Source organism: Typopeltis vanoorti, chromosome 3 (assembly GCF_054136105.1).
Source record: "Typopeltis vanoorti isolate ZY-2024b chromosome 3, IOZ_Tvanoo_1.0, whole genome shotgun sequence".
In the NCBI taxonomy this organism is placed as follows: Eukaryota; Metazoa; Arthropoda; class Arachnida; order Uropygi; family Thelyphonidae; genus Typopeltis; species Typopeltis vanoorti.
In genome coordinates, this window is record NC_143551.1 from 145,190,912 (window position 1) to 145,211,964 (window position 21,053).

Here is a 21,053-nt window from a genome sequence, read left to right on the forward strand (position 1 = left end):
TTACATGTAGAATCCAACCAGCGATTACCGAAAAACGTTAGATGCACGATAACCCAAGAATTTTGTTTGTCCCATTGGATGGAACCTTCCTCTAATCTACTCGCAGTTGTCGGTATGGACGATGCCTTCTGCTTGGAAAGACCCGAGTTCAAATTCCCGTCTAAGAAGTAAAAACCTCTGGCAGTGTTAATTTATTTATCTGAAGGTGGATTAGTTGGTCTCATACGCAGGTGGAGGATGTTCCTATAAGAAACATGCTCTTTCACCACGCAAAACAGGCGCAGTGCACAACGGCAAGATTCAAAGTGAACCGTCAGTATGGAGTGTACACTCAGGTAACAAGAGCATTATATAAAAAAAATTCGTCTATCGTTCGATCTACTAAAGGGGGAAAAATACTAATGGATGGACAGTGAATGCCACTAATTTCTTTTCCTCTTTTTAAGCGGCAACTGGGGTGCATAAATAACAAAATGGCAAGCAAAGTTTAATAAAAAATAGTTTCAGATCTTTTAGTAAGAAGAAAAAGTGGAAGATTGTAATTCTTGACGGTCTTAACAAATGTAAAATCGTATGGACATGGGTCAATAGCGCAAATTCAAGTTTAATATAGACTCTCGCAGTCAAGTCACAGAATCCCTACCTTCCTGCGAGTAGCTTGTTTTTCGCAGTTTATGTGATACTTGGCTTTCGGTCCATCTTTCACCCCCCCCTCCGCTCTCTCTCATTCCATTTAGAATTTGTGGACAGAATACTTACTCTCTCCTCACTTCTTATATTTCTTGAAATTCCACAGGACAGCTCTGTTGGCTGACTCCTGCCTTGTTGGCCTACTGACGAGGTCTGTCCACTTAAAGTCGCTAACCGTGAGTGACCGGTCTAGACGACATTCTTCGATTGATCTATGACCTTCTGTCTGTAGCATCGTTCTTGCTGTTTTTCCTGTCAGACCTGCTTTTCTGGCTTCGTTGAAAATTTCACACGAAAGGTAAATGGTTTCTTTCTGAAAGATTTTTTCAGGTACAGTAATCCTTTTAACGTGATATTTCTTCTTAGCTGCTTTGAGGATACTTGGCTAAAAAAAAACAATAGTAAAAATTTAAGAAAAATCCTGTGTCATTAAGATAAAAATTGTTACTTTAATCTACACAATCACTTTTCTTAATTTTTTTCCCCGTTTTTCTTGAGTAAAAGTCATGTGAATCCCATCCATGAAATGCTTTTAGTCCATATACGATAATCTTGTAATATAGTACGATGGGCAGGATAATAGATAATCTGGAAACCCTGTCTCTAGAAATCAAGTATAGTTTGGTTGATAAAGTGGTCACAAAGGGAATTTGCAAACATAAGAGAAAATTTGCAAATTCGTCTCAATTTGTACTATTCTTACCAAGCCTTACCATTCTTACCGAAATCTTGCGCCGGATAATACAGTAATACAAAAACGAATTGGAATGTCTGAAACTTATCCTTACTGATCATCCTTTGCAATTTATTTCCGGAAAATGAAGTACCTCCTAAACATAGGTTTGCTATTCTAGCTGTCTCAAAGAGTGTCGTCTAAGACTACTAAAGACTTTAGAAGACTGGTCGTCTTCTAAAGTTGTGTTGCCAATTATTTTGATAAGAGCTTCGTATATAACTCTTAACATCTGTTTTCGCATTTTAAAAATTTAAGAAGGGGAAAGGTGTAATTTCACTATTGATGAAAAGCTCATATCTTGAGAGGATATAAAATTTCCATTATATATGAAGAGCTTTCAAAGTAAATTTATCTGACCTTGAAAAAATATCATGGCGGTCATAAGTTAAACTGATAACATAATTTGCAATTAGTTTTGCTGTAAAAATAATATATCTATTTATGAAAATTTTACTTATGTTTTCACTGAGTAAATATCATATAAATACTTTTTTTTTATTGATCTATTCACATTCGTGAAAGAGTGGTATTATGAATGTCTGAGAACGCCAATTCTGCAAGACTCATGGAATTGAAATGTCCACCTGTGATCAGATTCCTCAACCTTTTTTCCCCACTCGAAGCGTTTTGCAGTAATCATTCTTATAGGCTTAGCCATCGATGGCGAAATTGAAGCTGTATCACCACATGAATATTTCTAGTATTTTATAAACATCTCAGGAAGAACCCAACAGGTTTAAAAGAGTGATGTTCAATGGAACCAGAAAAAAAAACCTGAAAATATCATATCCTTAAAAAGTGTCTTTTTTAGTAGAGGAATTTTGTGACGAATATAATCCATATCCATTAGCTCGAAATGCCTTCGTTTTGGCTAGAAAAACATGGATTTTTATTTCCATTAGTGATTAGGCTTAGTCGATTTAAGGCGTTTTTTTTTTTTTTTCCATTTCCTTGTCTCGTGACACGTTAATGTGTGTGACACTCAGAGAAAAGCTCCGAGATTGTGAAGTATATAATATTCTGTAAGAAATTCTTGGATGATTTAAAAAAAAAGAAAAAAAAAGAAAAAAAAAGTATTTTCCTAAGTGAAATATGTCCAGGAGTAAGCCAAGGACTAAGCCATTAAAGTAAGATTTTTTGTACTTAACCATAAATAGGTCACTTTGATACCAGTTGAGACGACTAAGTCTTCTGAATACAGTTAAATGTGACACTCGAAGTACTTTTTTTTTTTTTCCCCTAAACGCTCGGTGATCGAGTGTGTCGCGTCTATTCACCTGGCGGAAAAAATCCAGTACGTGTCTTATCTTTGATTTACAAGATTAACCGTTGCCATTAGGCTTAAGAGTGTGCGCACATTAACTGAAATAAATTTTGAGGATTTCTTCGCTTATTTTAAATCCATGTCACCAAGAAGCTTTCTTGTGTATGACGTCAATTCGATGCTTATTGGAATGATTTATTATTTCAAAAAAAAAAAAAAAAAGTAAGGCAAGAAAATTGCCTTAAAAAGAATTTTATGTTTCTACGTTTTGCTGATTTTTTTTAGTTTCGTCAGTCATTTCGGTTTTTTATTTAACTCTTCACCAACAAATGATTGTTCTATTAAATTTGTATATTTCTCTGTTTTTTTTTTTTTTTAATTTACTTTTAATATAATCCTGAAACCCTAGTTTAGAGACCAAACACGGAACTTTTATCAAGCGGCTTCAGGCCTCCAGTAAGCAGGAAGATAGTCTCACACCGGCGATGAAATTCATCTCCCACCTAAACACAGTCACATATCGGGATTCGAATCACTCAAGCCGCTTGCATAACGAGGAAGGTTTGAGCTCTGGATGCAATTATATTCACAAGATGGAACTTACTGAGAACTTCTTATTTGTTTACATCACCAATTTCTTCATATAGAATCTTAGCTTCGATAGTACATTAACTTTTTTTTTTAATTTTATTTTTGCATATCGTATGATTGCAGAATTATATATTGTATTAAAATTATCATTTAGAATCGTAATATAGTATTTTATTACTCATGGTCTGTTATGAAATAAGCATAATTTTATAATAGAATTTGGGGCAGTGTATTTCGGCTTCGCTCCTAGCATTTAAATTCTTTGCTGTGCCTCTGCTTACAAACAATCCCCAGTCGTAACTTTCTCATTAATGCTAGTCACGAAGCTCCCAATGATCTATAAATGCTAAGTCTCGGCAGTCGGAGGAAGGAATGCAGATGGCTGCCTTAAATTAACAGAATTCTGAAGTAAAACAAAATCATATAATGCATATAAATAAAATTACTGTTTATTACCTTATTAACTTGTCCGTTGCGGACCACTGTAAACAAAACTAGATTTAGACTTCGTGTAAAAAATAACAATTCGAAGCTTTGTAATTACACGTACTTTTTTTAAGTCGAAAAAAAAAATATAATCCTTATTGCAACCATATTAACCGACAGTAATTTAAACATTTAAAGGAAGTTTTTTTCCCATGGTTATCAAGCAAGTTATAATAGACAATTTATATGCTTATTTCAATCAGCATAAGAAATTTCAAAAATTTCTTATGATATATATATATATATATATATATATATATATATATATATATATGGAGATTTTGTGTTAATTGCGTTGGTATCCTCTAACGCAAAGAATCCCAGAACATAATTCGCTTAAATTAAAGCGAAGCCATGTTTGACATATACAAGTATGTATCATCGTGTTTTTAAAATACTAGGATTAGAGAGAGTTGAAGAAATTCCCCCCTCCCTCGGTTATTAAATAAATTATAACAGGCAAGAAATTATATTTCTTATATATCATAAGAAAATGTGCTTTGTATTATGGATGTATACCCAGCCAATTCCGTTTTAACGTATGTGGTCATTCTAAAACGCTACTTCATAAAAACTTAATCTTAGAATTTCAAATCGAATGAATGACGCATAACAAGTTTTAAAAACATATTGCAAATTAATAATTATAGTTAAATACATAGTTTTATAAATGAAAGTTAATAGTTCGGAGTTTCTCAATACTCATAAAAATATCTGTGCAACACATGCGCCACTGATCAGACGTTCTGAAACTTTCCACAATAATTTTCATTAGTAAGTATGCATACATAGCTTAATTCCTATCAGCTCTGCTATCGACCGTCCGTGAAACTGACCTCCAAATCACGATAAAAATACAGAATATCGAAATGAGTAATACTGATACATTTCCGCTTTTATTAAAGGTATACGAAATCAGCTGAAACTAACTTTACTACTTCTACCTGGAAAAACCAGTAAGCGTATGGCTTATTTGCGTAAAATCATATTACACTAGAAAGCAAAGCTTTGTATTATTTTGACATATTTTAAAATAAATGGCTGAGTTCTATATTGAATTGATATAACAGTACTTATTTGTATTATTGAAGCTACAAGAACGGTATCTGCAATTTTAAGCACTTCAAATGGATGCTTTCATTTCCTAACTTTACTCTCTTCTTGGGAGGGGAGGCCTTCAAACTTACTCTGTAATTTGTCTTCACCATTATTCTGTTTCTATTGAAAGTAGTTGCAATTTCCACCTTTCAGGGAACGTCTGCAGTGATTTATTTAATGTTGAAGGACAACTGCAATACTAAAACAGCTATCAAGTAGAATATTTTCTTCATGTTGTGTTCTATAATCTAAACAATCGTTTTTTTGTGGAAAGATTATGTTGAATAGCTGTTTGCATTTTCGGGTCGAAGCAGAACGAAAGCTATGTGTAATTGGGAAATACTGTACTGACAAACCAATACTCCAATCGGAAAACGTTTACTATGCTATTGTGAAGCGAATACTATGTGTGTTTCTTACACTGTGTTCCGCAGAACCAGAGCGTGCTGTGAAAACTTGTAGGGATTCTACAGAACATAAGACATTTATAATTGGTATGAATGTAATTTAGAGGGGAAGACAGCTTCGTTGAATGGGAAAAATCTCAATCGTAGTCTCAAAAAGTTCACTGTAGGTAATATCAGTAGTGATCAACAAACAGATAGTCATTCAATGACTTTTGTAGGTCATCACACAACTCCCCCCCCCATCTCTCTCTCTCTCTCTTTTCAAAACGTGGCTTAATACAAGAAGCCTCTGTAGCTGGCTTAATAGTTTCTTCAATCTATGCCTTGGAAGACATGGGTTGAAACCTAGGTGAGTGAAATCGGATTCCCCCCCCCCAAATACTATACAAATCGGGTTTTTTTTTTTTTGATAATGTAGACAAACTGACAAACAATACAAGAAATCAAACCAAATATTTATTTCATTTTTTCATTGATAATATTCATTTAATTTTACTTACTTTGCATTATAGTTTTTAAATATATATTTTTCTTTGCTATTTTACTAAAAATTCCCAATTTTTGTTTGATTTCTTGGAGGAAATAATCACGTCACCCAAATAATGTTAAGGGGTGACTTAGCTCGGTTACTAAAAGGCTAAGCGATTCTTTACACAATCTCCACAGTTTTTTATTATTATTATTATTATTATTATTATTTAGAAAGTAATGAAAAATCTCTGTTCGATTTGTCTTAATCTAGTAGAGCGTGAGTGTGACTTAATGTTTTATTTAATTCTTTTCCAAGCATTCTCTAGATAACTCCACTTCGCTCATTAATGCCGGTCACGGTGCTTTGGAATGGCCTACAAATGCCAAGCTGCAAAACAGTAGGCAGAAAGAATGCAGATGACTGCGAAAACTTTAAATTAGTGGAATAGCACATTAAAATAGTCTTACAAGAAGATAAATCATTGTCAGTGGCTAAATGCAAGTAATGGAGAAACTAAACGAAATGTAATGAATTATCATTTTTATTTTACTAGTATTGAGAGTTGACAAATTAGCTACAATAAATTTATTTTGCGCAGTTTTTGTCAAGAATTTTAAGAGATTTTAATGGCACGAGTAAATTAATGAATACTAAATAAAAACTTCGTATTGTGTGAAAGCTGAATTAATTTCTGTGTAATTCACGTAATTGTGACAGAACAGTTCTTCAAACTGTAACAAACGGAGAGATGTAACCGAGAGAAGAATAACTGCAAAAAATCAATAGTTATGTAAATAGCTTAGTTTATACCCCTCTCTCGGGTTTTATCAGAGCATCGAACTCGGAAACAACATTGAAGTGGGCGTACTTACTTAACCGGAAATATTCAGTAATTAAAAATAAAAATTACGAAAGGAAATGCAGTTAGAATGAGAATAAATGAACGCTATGTAGATCACAACAGCATAGCATAACAAACTTGCATTTTTTTTTATCCACTAATAACCTCCAAAATTGAGTTATATACCAAAATCGTCCGAAGGAAATTTCCGAAAATTCTTCCATGTTTATCCCTGAACTCATTTGACCCTAAATCCATAACTATGACCTCGACAGTTGGAAGCGCAGCACGTGCATAAGCGCAATACATCCAGTATTCAGATCGGTCACAGTGGGTTTGCATTTGGTGTAACAAAAAATGTTGTAAACAACATTAGGCCTAGTTTGGTGGGATTCATCGTTATGCGAACGACTTGCTCTATTTCCTTTCTTCGCCTTAAGGAATTAGTATTTATTGAGTGCATTCTCGAAATAAGTAATTTACGGAGATTACTGGTTTTGTGTTGCATGATAGTGTATATTAATAGGCGTGCAGTGGCCGCGTTATTTACTAATAACAGACGTGGTAACTTGACCACAGGCAAGTGAAACACACACACACACACACACACACACACACACACACACACACACACACACACACACACACACACACACACACACACAGTACCTTATGAGAAAATAGAAGAGGGCTATAATAACTTTTCGTTGTAACACTAATTGCAAATGGGAAGTTTGATTCAGTACATTTTGTCCCACACACGAAAGGTTGTAAGCTAATAGTACATTTGTACCATTGGAAGGCTAAGGAATTTTTTCTTATTTATTATTTTGAAAACCCTACTTAAAGACCAAACATGTTTTTTTTTTTTTTTTTTTTTTTTTTTCCCTCATGCTACTTCAGATTTCCAATAACCGGTACGATGGTGTCACAACGAGCGACGAAACCGCTTGTTGGTCAAAGCGCAGGTAGTTAACCATTCGGCTAACCCGGCCGGAAAAATAGTTCAATTCTGGAAGAAAAAAAAAATAAAACTTTCTTTACTATGCTTCATTAAGTTCACCAATCCAATTCATTTTGCAGTCTCTTTACCGACTAACGATGACATCACAAAGCCACACCTCCTTCTACATGACGTAACATTCACTAAAAATATTATTCCGCCATTTTTAGTACAGCATATAAGCAACCACAAAGAAACCAATGTATTTGTAATGAAAATTGTTAAAAAAAATAACTTCTTCCAGGGAGGAATTAGTGAAAAAATCCCCGAAACTACAATGAAGAGAGCCTGCTTTGATGTCTTTCGAACATTGATTACATTAATTAGATATCGGTCGATGGTTAGCGTGCCACAACAGGTTGCTCAAAGGATTGTTCCCAAACACATCATTAGGGTTCATTTAGCTCGCGTGTTGAGCGATTCCTTAATCAGTGAAGCATCCTTTTTTTTAATATATATACACGTGAGCTAAATGACCACTAATGATATTTTGGAGCAATTCTTTTTTCTTGCCTAAGTTCACTAAGATAAATTTAGAATGTGAGGAAGTTTAACTCGAACTCGAATTATCATAAATTAAAGGTTTTGCATTGAGTTTCAGTTACAATCTGATTTTTATTATGCTGCCTATATTTCTGATTCTTTCGCTTCTAGCGATAATGCACAGATGTGAATATAATGGTGGTGAGCTGGTTTGGCTTTGCTGATTTGGGGACAGTAACTTAACCAATAGTTAAGAAGACAATTTGGGAATCTGTAAGGTACAAAAAAAAGTTTTACTGTTTTTAAGCGTTTCTTCACTTAACACTGCTTATTTATTAATACGTGATCCAAAGAGTGTGGGGGAAAATCTGAACTAGAATTGACTGACTTCTGAGGGTTGTAGTGGCGATGGATGGTACAAATATAGTCGAAGATCCATACTTGAGATAAGACTTCGGCTGTGAAGAATCTTTTTGATGCAATCTGTTATTCACAAAGAATACTAACATGCATCTATGAAATTCTATTCATTTGCGGTTCGAGCTGACGCATTACAAATGACTGCCCAATTCAGCTGACCGCCCAAAATATGAACCGTTGAGGTTTAAAGACATTTTAATTTACTGAAGAGTATATTACTATCATTTCAAGTATAATGAAGACCCATTACGTAAATCATCTCTGTTAATTAAACAAACACATAAAACATTAAAAAAATATATTTTGCTCTATTGAGCTTCCAGCAAGTGCCAAACCATTGTCCTAGCTAGAAAACAGGATCGTTAATGCTTTTTCTCACTGCAAGCTTAATCATGCGGCCTCTAAGTTGAATAGAATAGATTATTTATAGATACTTTGAATGGGCTGGAGTGATACTGTTGTCATGAAAATAATGAATTTAAAGGACTAAACAGCAGGATTTTTATTGCCTATTTATTCTGAATGAGAAGAAAATAAATTACAATAGCCAGGTTAAAGCCTTCTGGTACAGTTGGGTGGTGAAGCCGAACTGCACCAGATAAGATCAACGCGGTACTTCCATCGATAACATTAAAACTTGGACAAAAGTCCTTGATGCGACTATCTACTAGTAGCTATCTCTTAACGCGATGCAATTAGCTTTTAAAGTTGTTAAGAACTCTTTTTTTTTCTTTCTTTTTTTTTTTTATCCAAGTTGAATATAACCTAGATCACTAGCCAGCATGAGGTTCTCACATCCCTTGCTTCTTATTACTGTGATGACCATGGCAGGTCTTTGTCTGATAACTTCGCTGCTATCAGTCACAGTATCTCAATGAAGCGAACCCTTTGACGTGCCGGCAAATATATTCTTGTCTAGAGGCAAGGAGAGGTGAAGTAAGATAAGTTCAACTGTCTCAGCAAACAGCTCGTTGAATCGGGAGATTTTTTTTATTTTTTCACTTCGTAATGCAAGCCATTTAAGAACTTTCAAAGAGGAAGTCCAGGACGTATACTGACACATTCGAAGTCTTCAGGATTTCCTTTTATTCTTTGCAGGCCCGCTATCCGTTATTAGTGGTAGAATGAACGTGCCACGGGAATTTATTCGACACTGACATCACTCTAATATGTACATATGTGTTCAAAATAATAATAATAATAATAATAATAAAACAGCCCATATTCGACCTATTGTAGTTCCCCTTCTAGGTCAAATATTATAGGTCCGCAACTTTTTTGATTAAGACACAAAATCTTAATTGTTGATTTCAAAAAATATATATTAATAGAACTAGAGCACTTCAAACACATTTTTTCCCCTTCATCTCCAGACACGTTTTACAATCTGCACAATCAATGGTTTTCAACTAAATTTGGAAAATAAAAGTACCCAGAATTCAATAAGAATTTGAGAACAATAATAGTCTAAAAACAATCTTTTAAGACTTTCAACTAAAGGTGAGTTAGATGGTCTGTACTGGAAGGAATTTTCCGCAAAACAACCAGCCAAAAGAACACGCATAACTAACCAACACTGACCTCATAACTTCGTTGTTTCGGCTAAAAATGAGGGGATAGATTGTAGGGAAGGATGTAAAGTAAAATTCGGCAGACACCTCTATAGGTTGTCGCTCAACCGATTTCGGTCAGTTACTGGTCGAATGGTTTAGCTTAGATGTCTCTTAAAACTAAGTGATATCTTCTTTAAAAAAAAAAAACGAAAGAAAAGAATGAGACAGGGACTATACTGAGCAAGTAGGAGGGTCACTACTTGGTTGATGCTATTATTTTTTAGAAATTTAAATTCATTCTGAAATTGCAGCAACAACAATGATGATAAAAGTACTGACAAGAATAGTGGCAATAACTGCAGTACTCATTTCAGCACTGGGCTCACCTTTTTTTTTTTATTAGAATACGTGCGACTTTAAGCCATTTCTTTTATAAAGTTAAAGAAAAGATAGGGATAGTATCGACCCTTCAAAAATCACAAGAATGTTTAATAAGATCAGACTAAAAAATCAAGTAGATTTAAATAAGAATTAATTTTCATTTGTGCCAGTAATTGGTGCACTGAATAATCTGGATTGATAATCTCAACAGCGATCACTGCTCTTAACATATGTCACTGGAGAAAAGCCATCATAATTAAATAAATAATGGGTTTTAATTATTAGGAAGTGTAAGTATGAACAATCATGACTTTCCTCCACAACCACTAAAACAGAATTTGCTGATTTGTTTTGAAATGTTGTACGAGGCACTTTCCTGGGCGTCACCTCCTCTGGGGAGCTCTAACCCGCATATTTGGGACACCATTTCAGTTCTTTGTAGCACCAATATACAGTACTTCGGACCATCGTGCACCGAATAATGTCTATATTTGACACCTACCGCATATAAACCTATAAACTGTGTAATCGGCAAAGTGGATACCTAGTTAAACATAAATGAAGACAAATGTATAATTGCTTTTGCATATAGTATTAAAGTCATTAATAAATAAAACCGAAATAATATGTGAACTCTGTACTAGATGCTAATTTATTCCATGCGCTGTTTAAAAGAGAATTCTGAAACATCTCGATATTGTTTTATCTGAAACATACGCAAAATTGAGTTTTCATTTCACTCCTTCGAACATGCACTACGTGACAATAGAAAGCGCCTCACTTGAAGCGTTCTATCAAACGCACACACGAAACAGAAGACGCGCAGGAATGTCCTAGATAATTTCACCGAACATCTTCAGACCGCAGGCATAAAATCCTTAGCTGGAGAGAGGGGGGGGGGGACAAAAGAAACCGAACGTATAAAGGAAGTTTAGTTGGAATGGGGGGGGGGGATGAGATGAGAATAGGGAACTATAGGCTATGTTGTTTAAGCTCAATGCATGTATAGCAAGATGTCCGTGGACAGCTGGCCTTCCGGGTTGCAGACTGGTGGCGACAAGAACTGGGTTACCAAAAGCAGGTCATATCTGTTTTTTTTTTTTTTCTTCTTTTTTATTAAGGCTCGTTAGACAGGTTTTGGGTGGGGGGTTCTATCAAACTGGATAGTGAAGTCCACAAGGACAACTTTCTACAATCCACTTCATCTTGCCCTTCCGACTCCACATAATTTACGTGTGTGTGTGTGTGCACGAGCGCAAATAAATGAAACTTGATTCTTCAGTGTGCCTTCGGTTTCCTTTCTTAATTTTAATTCTTGTCATACGCTAAGCAATCAATTCTGTTGTACACAAATAAAGAAAAGTTAACGGGAGAAACAAGGACAGGAATGCCTTCGATTCAAGTGGGATCACTCATTTGTAGATTTAACATGAAGTTATCCAATCCCTTGCAGTTTGAAAGCAATATCGTGTGTTGAGATTAAAATACAACAGAGGTTAATTGGGGACGAAACAAGAGGTTAAGAAGCTATATTCTGGGGCTAATGTTCCTCAGTTTATTCATCTGTCAGTTAACGAAGAGAGAAAAAGAAGAAGAAAATTCTGTGAAACCATCCAGCCAGACGAATCTCATTCTTCATTCCTGGAAAAAAATTTCGACTAGGTTGGTTTTTACGGCCGAAGCAACTCAGGCCATGAGGCCTTTGTATTATGTTTGTAACCTGCGTGCATTCTTATGGCCGATTTCTCTGTTTTACGGGGTAAAAACCAGAGTTTCAGGGAGGAATATCCTCCACCTCTGTATAACACCAGCTAATTCACTTTTAGTTAAAGTCCTGATATTTCAACCATGGCGGAACTAAGAACCAGTCTTTCGGAAGTGTTGGTGGGCGTCAAAAGATGTTTTAACTTTAATAAATTCATTGGGGAACTGGAATAGCTCAATTTAAACTCAGTCGAGTAAAAGAGGCTGATAAGTTTCTAACTAAAGAGGTGGAGGGGAGGAGGGGTATTAGCAAAGTCTTACCAAGTATTGTATAGGGTAGGGCTCCAAAAGAGAAAAAAGATTCATCTTTTGGAATCCAAGACAAGCAAGTTAAGTGTTTACTTTCCCCTTTTAGTACCATCCTATAACTAAATGTGAATGCGATCTCAATTCAAACACGTAGCAAAGCTGAATCTATAAATAGAATACGCATAGCTTGAAAGCAAAGCCATTGTTTTATGCACGTTTTAAACTTGAAGTTTAGAGTTTTAATAATTTATTGTGTTTTAAGCCTGATATTTAAAGAAAAAAAGTTAAGTAAATAACAGTTAAGAATTTGATCCTAGACCTGACGAATAAATATTCATTTGCATAGAATTTAAATATAACTTCCTTTAATCACTTTTCGAAGATGAGATTTTAAAGATTTATTTTTTAACGTATGACCGCTCAGGATGAATCGAAGTACGTTTTGTCCTACAGCTTCACGTTATCGTTAATTCAAGGGATTTCCTGTACGTGAGTTTGCTTACAATAAGGTTTATAGAAGTCTTCCGTTATCAGAAAACTTAAACTGAATTAATGTTCCCAAAGTGGACGCTCTACCGTTTATATTTACTCATTTAACTCTTGATGACATTTTATTGGCTCCAAGACTAATTGGAATGCCAAAGTGTTTTATTATTTATTTTATTTATTATTTTTTAAGAAGTCTCTCTCGTTATCAGATAAGATTATTCCATAATCGACAGTTACATTATTCAAAACTGCATTCTTGGGAACTTTCCACAAAATAAAAAAGCGGTTCTAGAACTTAATTTTGTTTTTTTTTCCTTTCCTAGCTTCATGTGAAAATATCTGTAGGACTATTTGGACATAAATTACGTAAGGGATTCAGGTGGGAAGACGAGAGACATGGAGGGAAGGGCGTCTAAGAATATATTACGTAACAAACTTTTTCTCTGAAAAAGTAAACCACTTAATTTTTTTTTCCTTAATGAAATATGTTAACTCAGGAATCTACCCAGTAGTAATCCATCTAATACATCTACTAATCGATCTTCAGTTTATCATTAAATAATAATAATTTTTAGTCACGGCTTGATGAAAAAAAAATGAGACTAAGGGCGGGGGGGGGGTCTTGGACGAGTTTAATTAATGCCCCCAATAAGTCCGTAAGTAGTTCCAGAAGTGATTAGTGGTGCTGTATTGTGGTTGGAGAAGATTTTCTTTGAAAACCATGGGAAGAAGAAGAAACAGGCGACAAAGAATAAAGCAGTAGAAGTAACATTTTTTTTTTTTTTTTTGAAAAGCTAATTTATTGCATTTAGTTTTGTTATAAGAAGCACTTTATATGATGCATATTCTTCTGTGTTTTCTTAAAGTGAAAAAGGTTCTGTTTAGAAAGTTATTTTTCATTAAATAAAAAAAAAAAAATTCTTTTTTATACAGTCTGATGCTACTCCCTAGCTGGCAAAATCTACTCATATGAGAGTGGGTGAAAGTATATGTCAAGCCCTTATGAATGTGATTATTACATGAACATTGCTTTATTCTTTGTTCGTTAATGTTGTCAAAAGACATGAAACTTTTAATAGAATTTAATTTATCGTGAATCACTTTTCTGGCCTTTAGATTCTATTTCAGTTGACAGTTTAAAACTTAGCTATAGAAAATTCTTGTTCTAAAACAATGTACGGAACAAAAATTGGACTTCTAGTTGAAGAAACAGATATTTGACAATAAATAAGAAGGGAAAATTGAATTACTTGCCTACAATTTACCTTTGTTTATAAATTCAATAATTAAAAACCCGAAGTGTTTTATTTTCTGAAATGAATGAATCAGTGCTCAAAATGAAGCCAGATGTCGCTGCAGGATGAGATAAAGAAAATATGGCAGTTGTTTACCAGCGAAATGATCATGAATTAGAAAATTTTTAATAATAATTACTAATAAATAATAAAATTTATTAGTAATTATTATTAAAATATATAGCATATACTATTAATATTTTAAATTATTGAATAAATTAAGAATAATCTTTGTTACCTTTTCAGATAAATAACAATTTAATGTTATTATATATATTAGATAATTGCTATAAAACTTTTAATAATTTTATTTATTCAATAATTTAAAATATTAATAGTATATGCTATATATTTTAATAATAATTACTAATAAATTTTATTATTAAAGTAATACTTTGTAAAATACTTTGTATTCTGAAACAACCAAGATATTGTTAACTGGGAAATAGCATAGTGTTTTTGATGATAGACATCCTTATAATGAAATATAATGAAATTTTCGATGAGGCAACAAGCGGATGTGACGTAAGTTACCATGACGACAATAGTTTCTCCTGTAATAGCTGCTCTGTGCGCTACCTATTGCCAAACGTTCTAATGTCTCGATTCCATTTTCCGCCACATGTTATAATTATTCCTGATACCTCCAAGGAGTCCGAAGACTCATCGCGGGAGGACACTTACAGCTGTCTCAACCACTACACCACATACTCTTTTGAATTGTTAAAAGAGACTATTTTAACACTCCAAGAGCTCATTTTCATTCTTTTGCACAATATTCTTTGCAGAGCTAAATAATTAAAGGAAAACCATAGTTTACCAAATGTATACTAAATCTCTTTCTTTAAAAACTGTTCATCTGAACTGCTATAGATCAAAAAACATTTTTCTGCGAATTTTCAGCGAAATAAAAATATCTTGGAATAAGAACAAAATTGAAAAGCTTTATGAAAGTGAATCCCACATAAAATGACTAAAATTCAAATGAAACCAAAGAAATAATTAATTATTCAATAATCTTTAAAATCAAAGCGATTTAATTTATTGCATATTTGTAATCTTTTTATGAAGTTATAATAAAATGAACGCACAAAAAAAGATTAAAAAGCCGAAGCTAATAAAGATTGAAATTAAAACTGTAAATAATACAATAAGATAAACGTGTAGTTTTTATTATTTTCTTTTTCTCTTCATTAGTAGATATCGATGTTTTAAACTTGTCTATATAAAGGTTAAAGTAGCGTGTGTGTTTTTTTTTAATTTTTAACTGAACTAAAATATAATTAATATCCCCCCCCCCCCCATCAATCTCCAAAAAAGTACACATGAAAAAAAAAAAAACGTCTCGCTTACTCCCTATAGGGAATAAAAGGGTGTTAGCGGATTTTTTTATATTTATATATAGTTAAAAGTTGCGAATGTAAAAATGATTCATAGTAAAGCCTACGATTTCACGTTAATAAATACAAATACTTAATCCAAAATTTCACTACCTTAATATCGCGGGTGACGTCTCAGGATTCAGGTACTGATTTATATAATGCAAAGAAGATGGCAGAATTTATATAAAAGTGCAATTAATAATTATTCTTCCTTCCAGTGAGAGACATAACCTAATCCTGAACTAACCATTGATTAAGATGGACATTCTTTTAATTATTTATCATAATGTACTCCTTTCAAGTGTATATTCTTTAGAGATGGCAACTATAGTTGACCACCCCATCCCACTAGGAACATGGGAATCAATTTTTACAACTCATTTTACATTCTAACTCTGAGATTTTGTCAGATCCACTCGTCTAAATGAAATTCTGTTCGCAGCAATCCCTTAGCTGCTATAGGTTATAATTCTGCTGTGATGACACTGGCCTGATATGTTCATTTCTTTTTCAGGATTGCGTCAAATTTCCGAGGGCCGTGTAGCTGCTCTTCTATTAGCAGGCGGCCAAGGGACACGATTAGGGGTTCCATATCCGAAAGGAATGTACGACGTTGGTCTTCTGTCTCACAAAACCCTCTATCAGTTGCAAGGAGAAAGACTGTTGCGTCTAGAAGAACTGGCCTTTAAGTTGACAGGGAAAAGAGGTCACATTCCATGGTGAGTTTGGACATTCTTGTTGAATTGAAGTTTTTAGCATCGTTTCTTAAAATTTCGTTGAGTATGGAAAGTTCTAAAGAAATACAGTGTAATATTTTAGTCAGTTACAAAAGAAATACCTATCCAACATGGATGATATGTAATTGTAGAAGTGGTTGGTGGGATTGCGTGAATGATTTAATAGATTGGATTGGCTGTCGAAGTAACAACTGTGTGCTCTACCCTCAGTTCATACAACTCGGTAATTTTTCACAGCCAACACTTAACAGCATTGTGGTTGTTCTCGTTCGCTAAGTCCAACTTAAATGTTTAGAACAGTAAATGTTATGTCCCCTATGGATATATTAAATAAGTGACAAACGTGCACTTTCCTAATAAGGATATTAAATGTATGTCGCAGTTCAGCGACCACTTTGCTTAGATAAGAAGCGAAAAAAAAAACAGTTTTGAGATCAAGAGAAACGTTTTCATAGAAATATTCTAATATTTAAGAAATGTCTCACGTTAGACACTTAATTTCTATTCTACTTCATTTTCCTGGAGAGGATGACAACGCAGACCAATCTCGGCTGGGTAACTCTAAGGAAAGGGGGGGGGAATACCATCTTTCTTTCTTGAAACACTTGAATTTTAAGTTTTTAATTAAATATGTGTTATTGAACATTTCGCTGCTTCTTGTTATCCGATCAAGTCACGAGTTTGTAACTGGTTTCAGAAATTTGTGGCGTGATCAATATGAATGTCACATACTGACATTCATATTGATCATGTTTGACATATGTTTTCTTCAAAAAAGAAAAAGAAAACGCATTAATTGGTTATTGATATTTCTTATTTTAGTATAAAATTTAGCCAGTGTCATACGGAGGTAGGGGATTTTTCACCCAGAAACTTGGGTTTTTCGTCCCCCAGAACAGGCAACCTGGCCCCGTGAACACACACGGATTACAGTCATGAATAAGCCCCAGCCATATGCCAGTCCCGAGTCCGGATAAAATTAGTGGGTTGAGGAAAGCAATGGTGAACTACCCTGTAAAAATCTCACCAGGAACTTTCTGGGCAATGCCTACAAAGTCACCTACTTCGGAAACGACTGAAAGGGAAAACTAGGTAGTATAAAATTCAAATAACTTCAGTTTTATCTGTTTTTTTTTTTTTTTTTTTTGGTTCTCACTCTCCTATAATTAATAGCCACGTAAGCGAACGATTTGTTTCATTATTGCAAAGCACTTGTCACTAAGATCCTGCCCGATGATGCTTACCCAAAAATTTTATATTAAAAAAAAAAAACATAGATACCAATATGAAAGTATTTCAACATAAGCCAGGTAAGCTTATGTTGAAATATTAGACTACGCTAAATTTAGAGTGTCATTGAGCTGCCAATCAAATAGTTTCATCGATAACAATGACTGGCTGAACCATCTATCATCTCTGGGGTAGAAAAGAAATGTCAATAACAGCGCAGTTAAATTAATCATTACATCCAATTCCCTGAGTATTTTTTGAAATATTGAACCAGTTAATGTATAAGCGAACCCTTTAAGTTTTTGAATATATTGGTTAGGTAAGTTTTTAAATATTAATATGATTATAAATTTAAATAATCACCCGCACCTTTTCTGATGTCATTCAAGAAGGTGGGGGAAAAGGAGATTGATCCTACTTTCTTATATAGTTATTTTATAATAATATACTTTACATTATTATAAAATTTGCAGTTCCTCTTGATAAAAAAAGGCGCCTCCGTAGTGCAGTGGTACCGATGACATAATATTTTTCCATTCATGGAAAGACCTGTGTTCGAAATCCAAAACCTTTTTATAAGGCTCAACAACTGAAGATGATTTAGCTCGTCTCTTTTATTTTATATATATATATATATATATATATATATGAGACCCCTTTTCTGCATTAAAAAACACAGACACATGTCCGCTATGAAGTAGTCTTCAATACTTTATCGGTTTAACTACTGTGAAAGAAAACGGTTCTTAACATTAATCATACAGCAGTAGGTTCGAATAAAAAGAATTTATAACAATAACCTGAAAATATGACTACTAATCAAGTATAAACAATTCGTGGAAAGATGAAAGATTAATTCCAAATTAAGAGTACATTATATAGTTGTGTATAATTGCAATATAAATATTTATATTGTAAAACTCTCTGGTAACATTCCAAACTTATGCTTAATTAAAAAATATGACGGTTGTCTAATGATATCCTCTTTGTATTTATGTTTATCGTATTATTATACTGTTTATGATATATCAATGATAATGGCCTTTGACATTACTAGATGGCGCCACATATTGAGTGGATATGCAGAATTTATCGAATCGATTTTGTTTAATAACTATCATATGGTTCTAAACAATAATTCTAATCATAATTAGAGTTATATGGGTGTCCTATGGAGCCAGAACCTGATCATAAAACAAATATATTAACCACTATTCATACAGTACCTAATCTACCCTTTCATAATAATCATATCATAATATGATAAAATCATCCATATGATAAATATATCATACTTAGCATAAATACCATATCATGCTTATTAAACAGATACCGAGGATATTTTTCAAAGGGTTGAGGGAGGGAAGGGGATAGAGACAAGAGGTCATTCTTGGAAGTTGTATAAAGGTGTGGTGCGTAAGAATGCGACGACGTTCATGGAGAGTGGTTGTGAGTGAAATTTATTGCCAGATGAGATGGTGAGGGTGCAAACATTGAACCAATTTAAGATGAGGTATGATAAACATTATCTCTGTTGGAATGCATCTTACTATTGCCTCCTTCAATGAGTCTTGACTCCAGGAGGTGTTTGTATATAATAATAATAACAACAATGAAAGCACATTATTTTCGTTGTTATTTGATGCTTTTGTGCACCGATTAGCGTTAAGAAAATATGTTTATTAAGAAATCTAGAAAGCATGATACAACTATTTGGAAATATTTTTAAGATATATATAATCATCAAATTCCTCACATATACCCTCAAGGGGTGTATAGGATGTGATAGTACTACCCGACTTCCAATCTACAATTTTCCTCCAAATCAGTCTGTTACTTGTCAAGACTCCAACATTATCAGATCTTATATTTCTATCGTCTAAGGCACTTTGTACCGCATCAATCCACCTATATCTTGGTCTTCCTCTGGGTCGTTTTCCTGCCAACCTGGCAGAGAACACTTGTTTTGCTAATCTTTTCTCTCCCATTCTGTTTAAGTGACCATACCACCTGAGATTAGCTGTGCTAACGCATTCCTGGATGCTGACAATGTCAAGTTCTTTCCTAATATCCTCATTTTTAATATGATATTGCCATTGATGCCATCTGTTCACACCTCTAATCTTTCTCAGGACTCTCATATCTGTGGTGGTGTCTAGTCTTTGGTCAAGTGTTTTATTTCTAACCCAGCTCTGAGATCATAAGTTAAAATTAGTTTGAACACTGTCTTGTATACAGCAAATTTAGTGTTTTGACTAATTTCTCTCTTATTCCATATAAATTTATTCAGTTGACTTCCTACCATACCAATTTTGTTGATTCTGTTTATTTCCAAATTTAATTTACCATCTTCACCAAAAATCGTGCCTAAGTAGCTGAAATGTTTTATTGTTCTATAGATGCTCCATTCACAATGCAGCTGATATTTCAATACTTCTGTCTATTTTCATTGTCTTTGTCTTGTTACTGCTGATCTCCACACCATATATGTTACAACTATTATTCAATTTAGTCAGGGAATCTTGCAGGCTTGTAGCAAAATTTTTTAGAAGTATACATCATCTGCATAAAACAAAGAGCTGAGATTAACATCTTCAATTTTGATATCATGTTTAGTACCACTTTCCTTCATAATGTGATCCATATAGATAATGAATAACAGAGGGGATAATGTACATCCTTGTCTGACACCAGACTTAACATTAAACCACCTTCCAGTACTTCAATTCCACCTTCCAGTACTTCAATTCTAACTGCTGACTTACAACTCAAATAACGACTAAGTATTGCTTGATATAATGCCCCACTGACACCATATAACTGTAGCGTATTGAATAGCTTCTCTCTTCGCACCTTGTCATATGCCTTTTCCAAATCGACAAAACTTAAATACAGATCTTTGTTGTATTCCCATATTTGTTGTAAAGTGAAACTGTAATTCTGACAGTTTCTATTTGGACTGAATCCAGCTTCTTCGTCAAACTCCCCTTCGACAATTGTTCTCACCCGTTTCTCAAGTATACTAGCATATATTTTACCAGGAACACTCAGCAGAAAAATACCTCTGTAATTCTCACATTCAGTTTTATTTCCCTTTTTATATATGGGTACTATGAGAGCTCTAATAATCTGGAATTCGTCCCTCTGTACAGGCCTTCCTTCTGAACTATGCAGTGCAGCCACTACAAGACTTTTATACCTCCAAACTTGAGCATTTCTGGTCAAATATCATCTACTCCTGCTGCCATTGCACACTTCAGGCCTTTGACAGCTTTTTCTACTTGAAGTATGGATATGTATTCCTGACTGAATCCCTGTTGAGTGTTTTCTTACCACTGTGCTATCACTGCTTGTTTCATTTAGCAATTTTTCGAAATAATTACTCCATACATCAAGGATATCTTTTTCTCCAGTTTTCATGTCGCCTTTATCATCTCTAATTCCTTTTACAGCATTCTTTCCTCCATTTCTGAGCTTTTTCA

The 21,053-nt window shown here is 34.0% G+C and overlaps 1 protein-coding gene across 3 annotated transcripts in view; it reads left to right on the forward strand.

The window, feature by feature from the left end:
- mmy (UDP-N-acetylglucosamine pyrophosphorylase mmy) overlaps positions 1-21,053 on the forward strand; it is a 125,170-nt gene that overhangs the window by 45,780 nt on the left and 58,337 nt on the right. For all 3 annotated transcript variants that reach the window (XM_090390901.1, XM_090390903.1, XM_090390902.1), the window contains exon 3: positions 16,119-16,323. In XM_090390901.1, the coding sequence (XP_090247027.1) occupies positions 16,119-16,323 (205 nt within the window). The remainder of the gene's footprint in view (positions 1-16,118; positions 16,324-21,053) is intronic.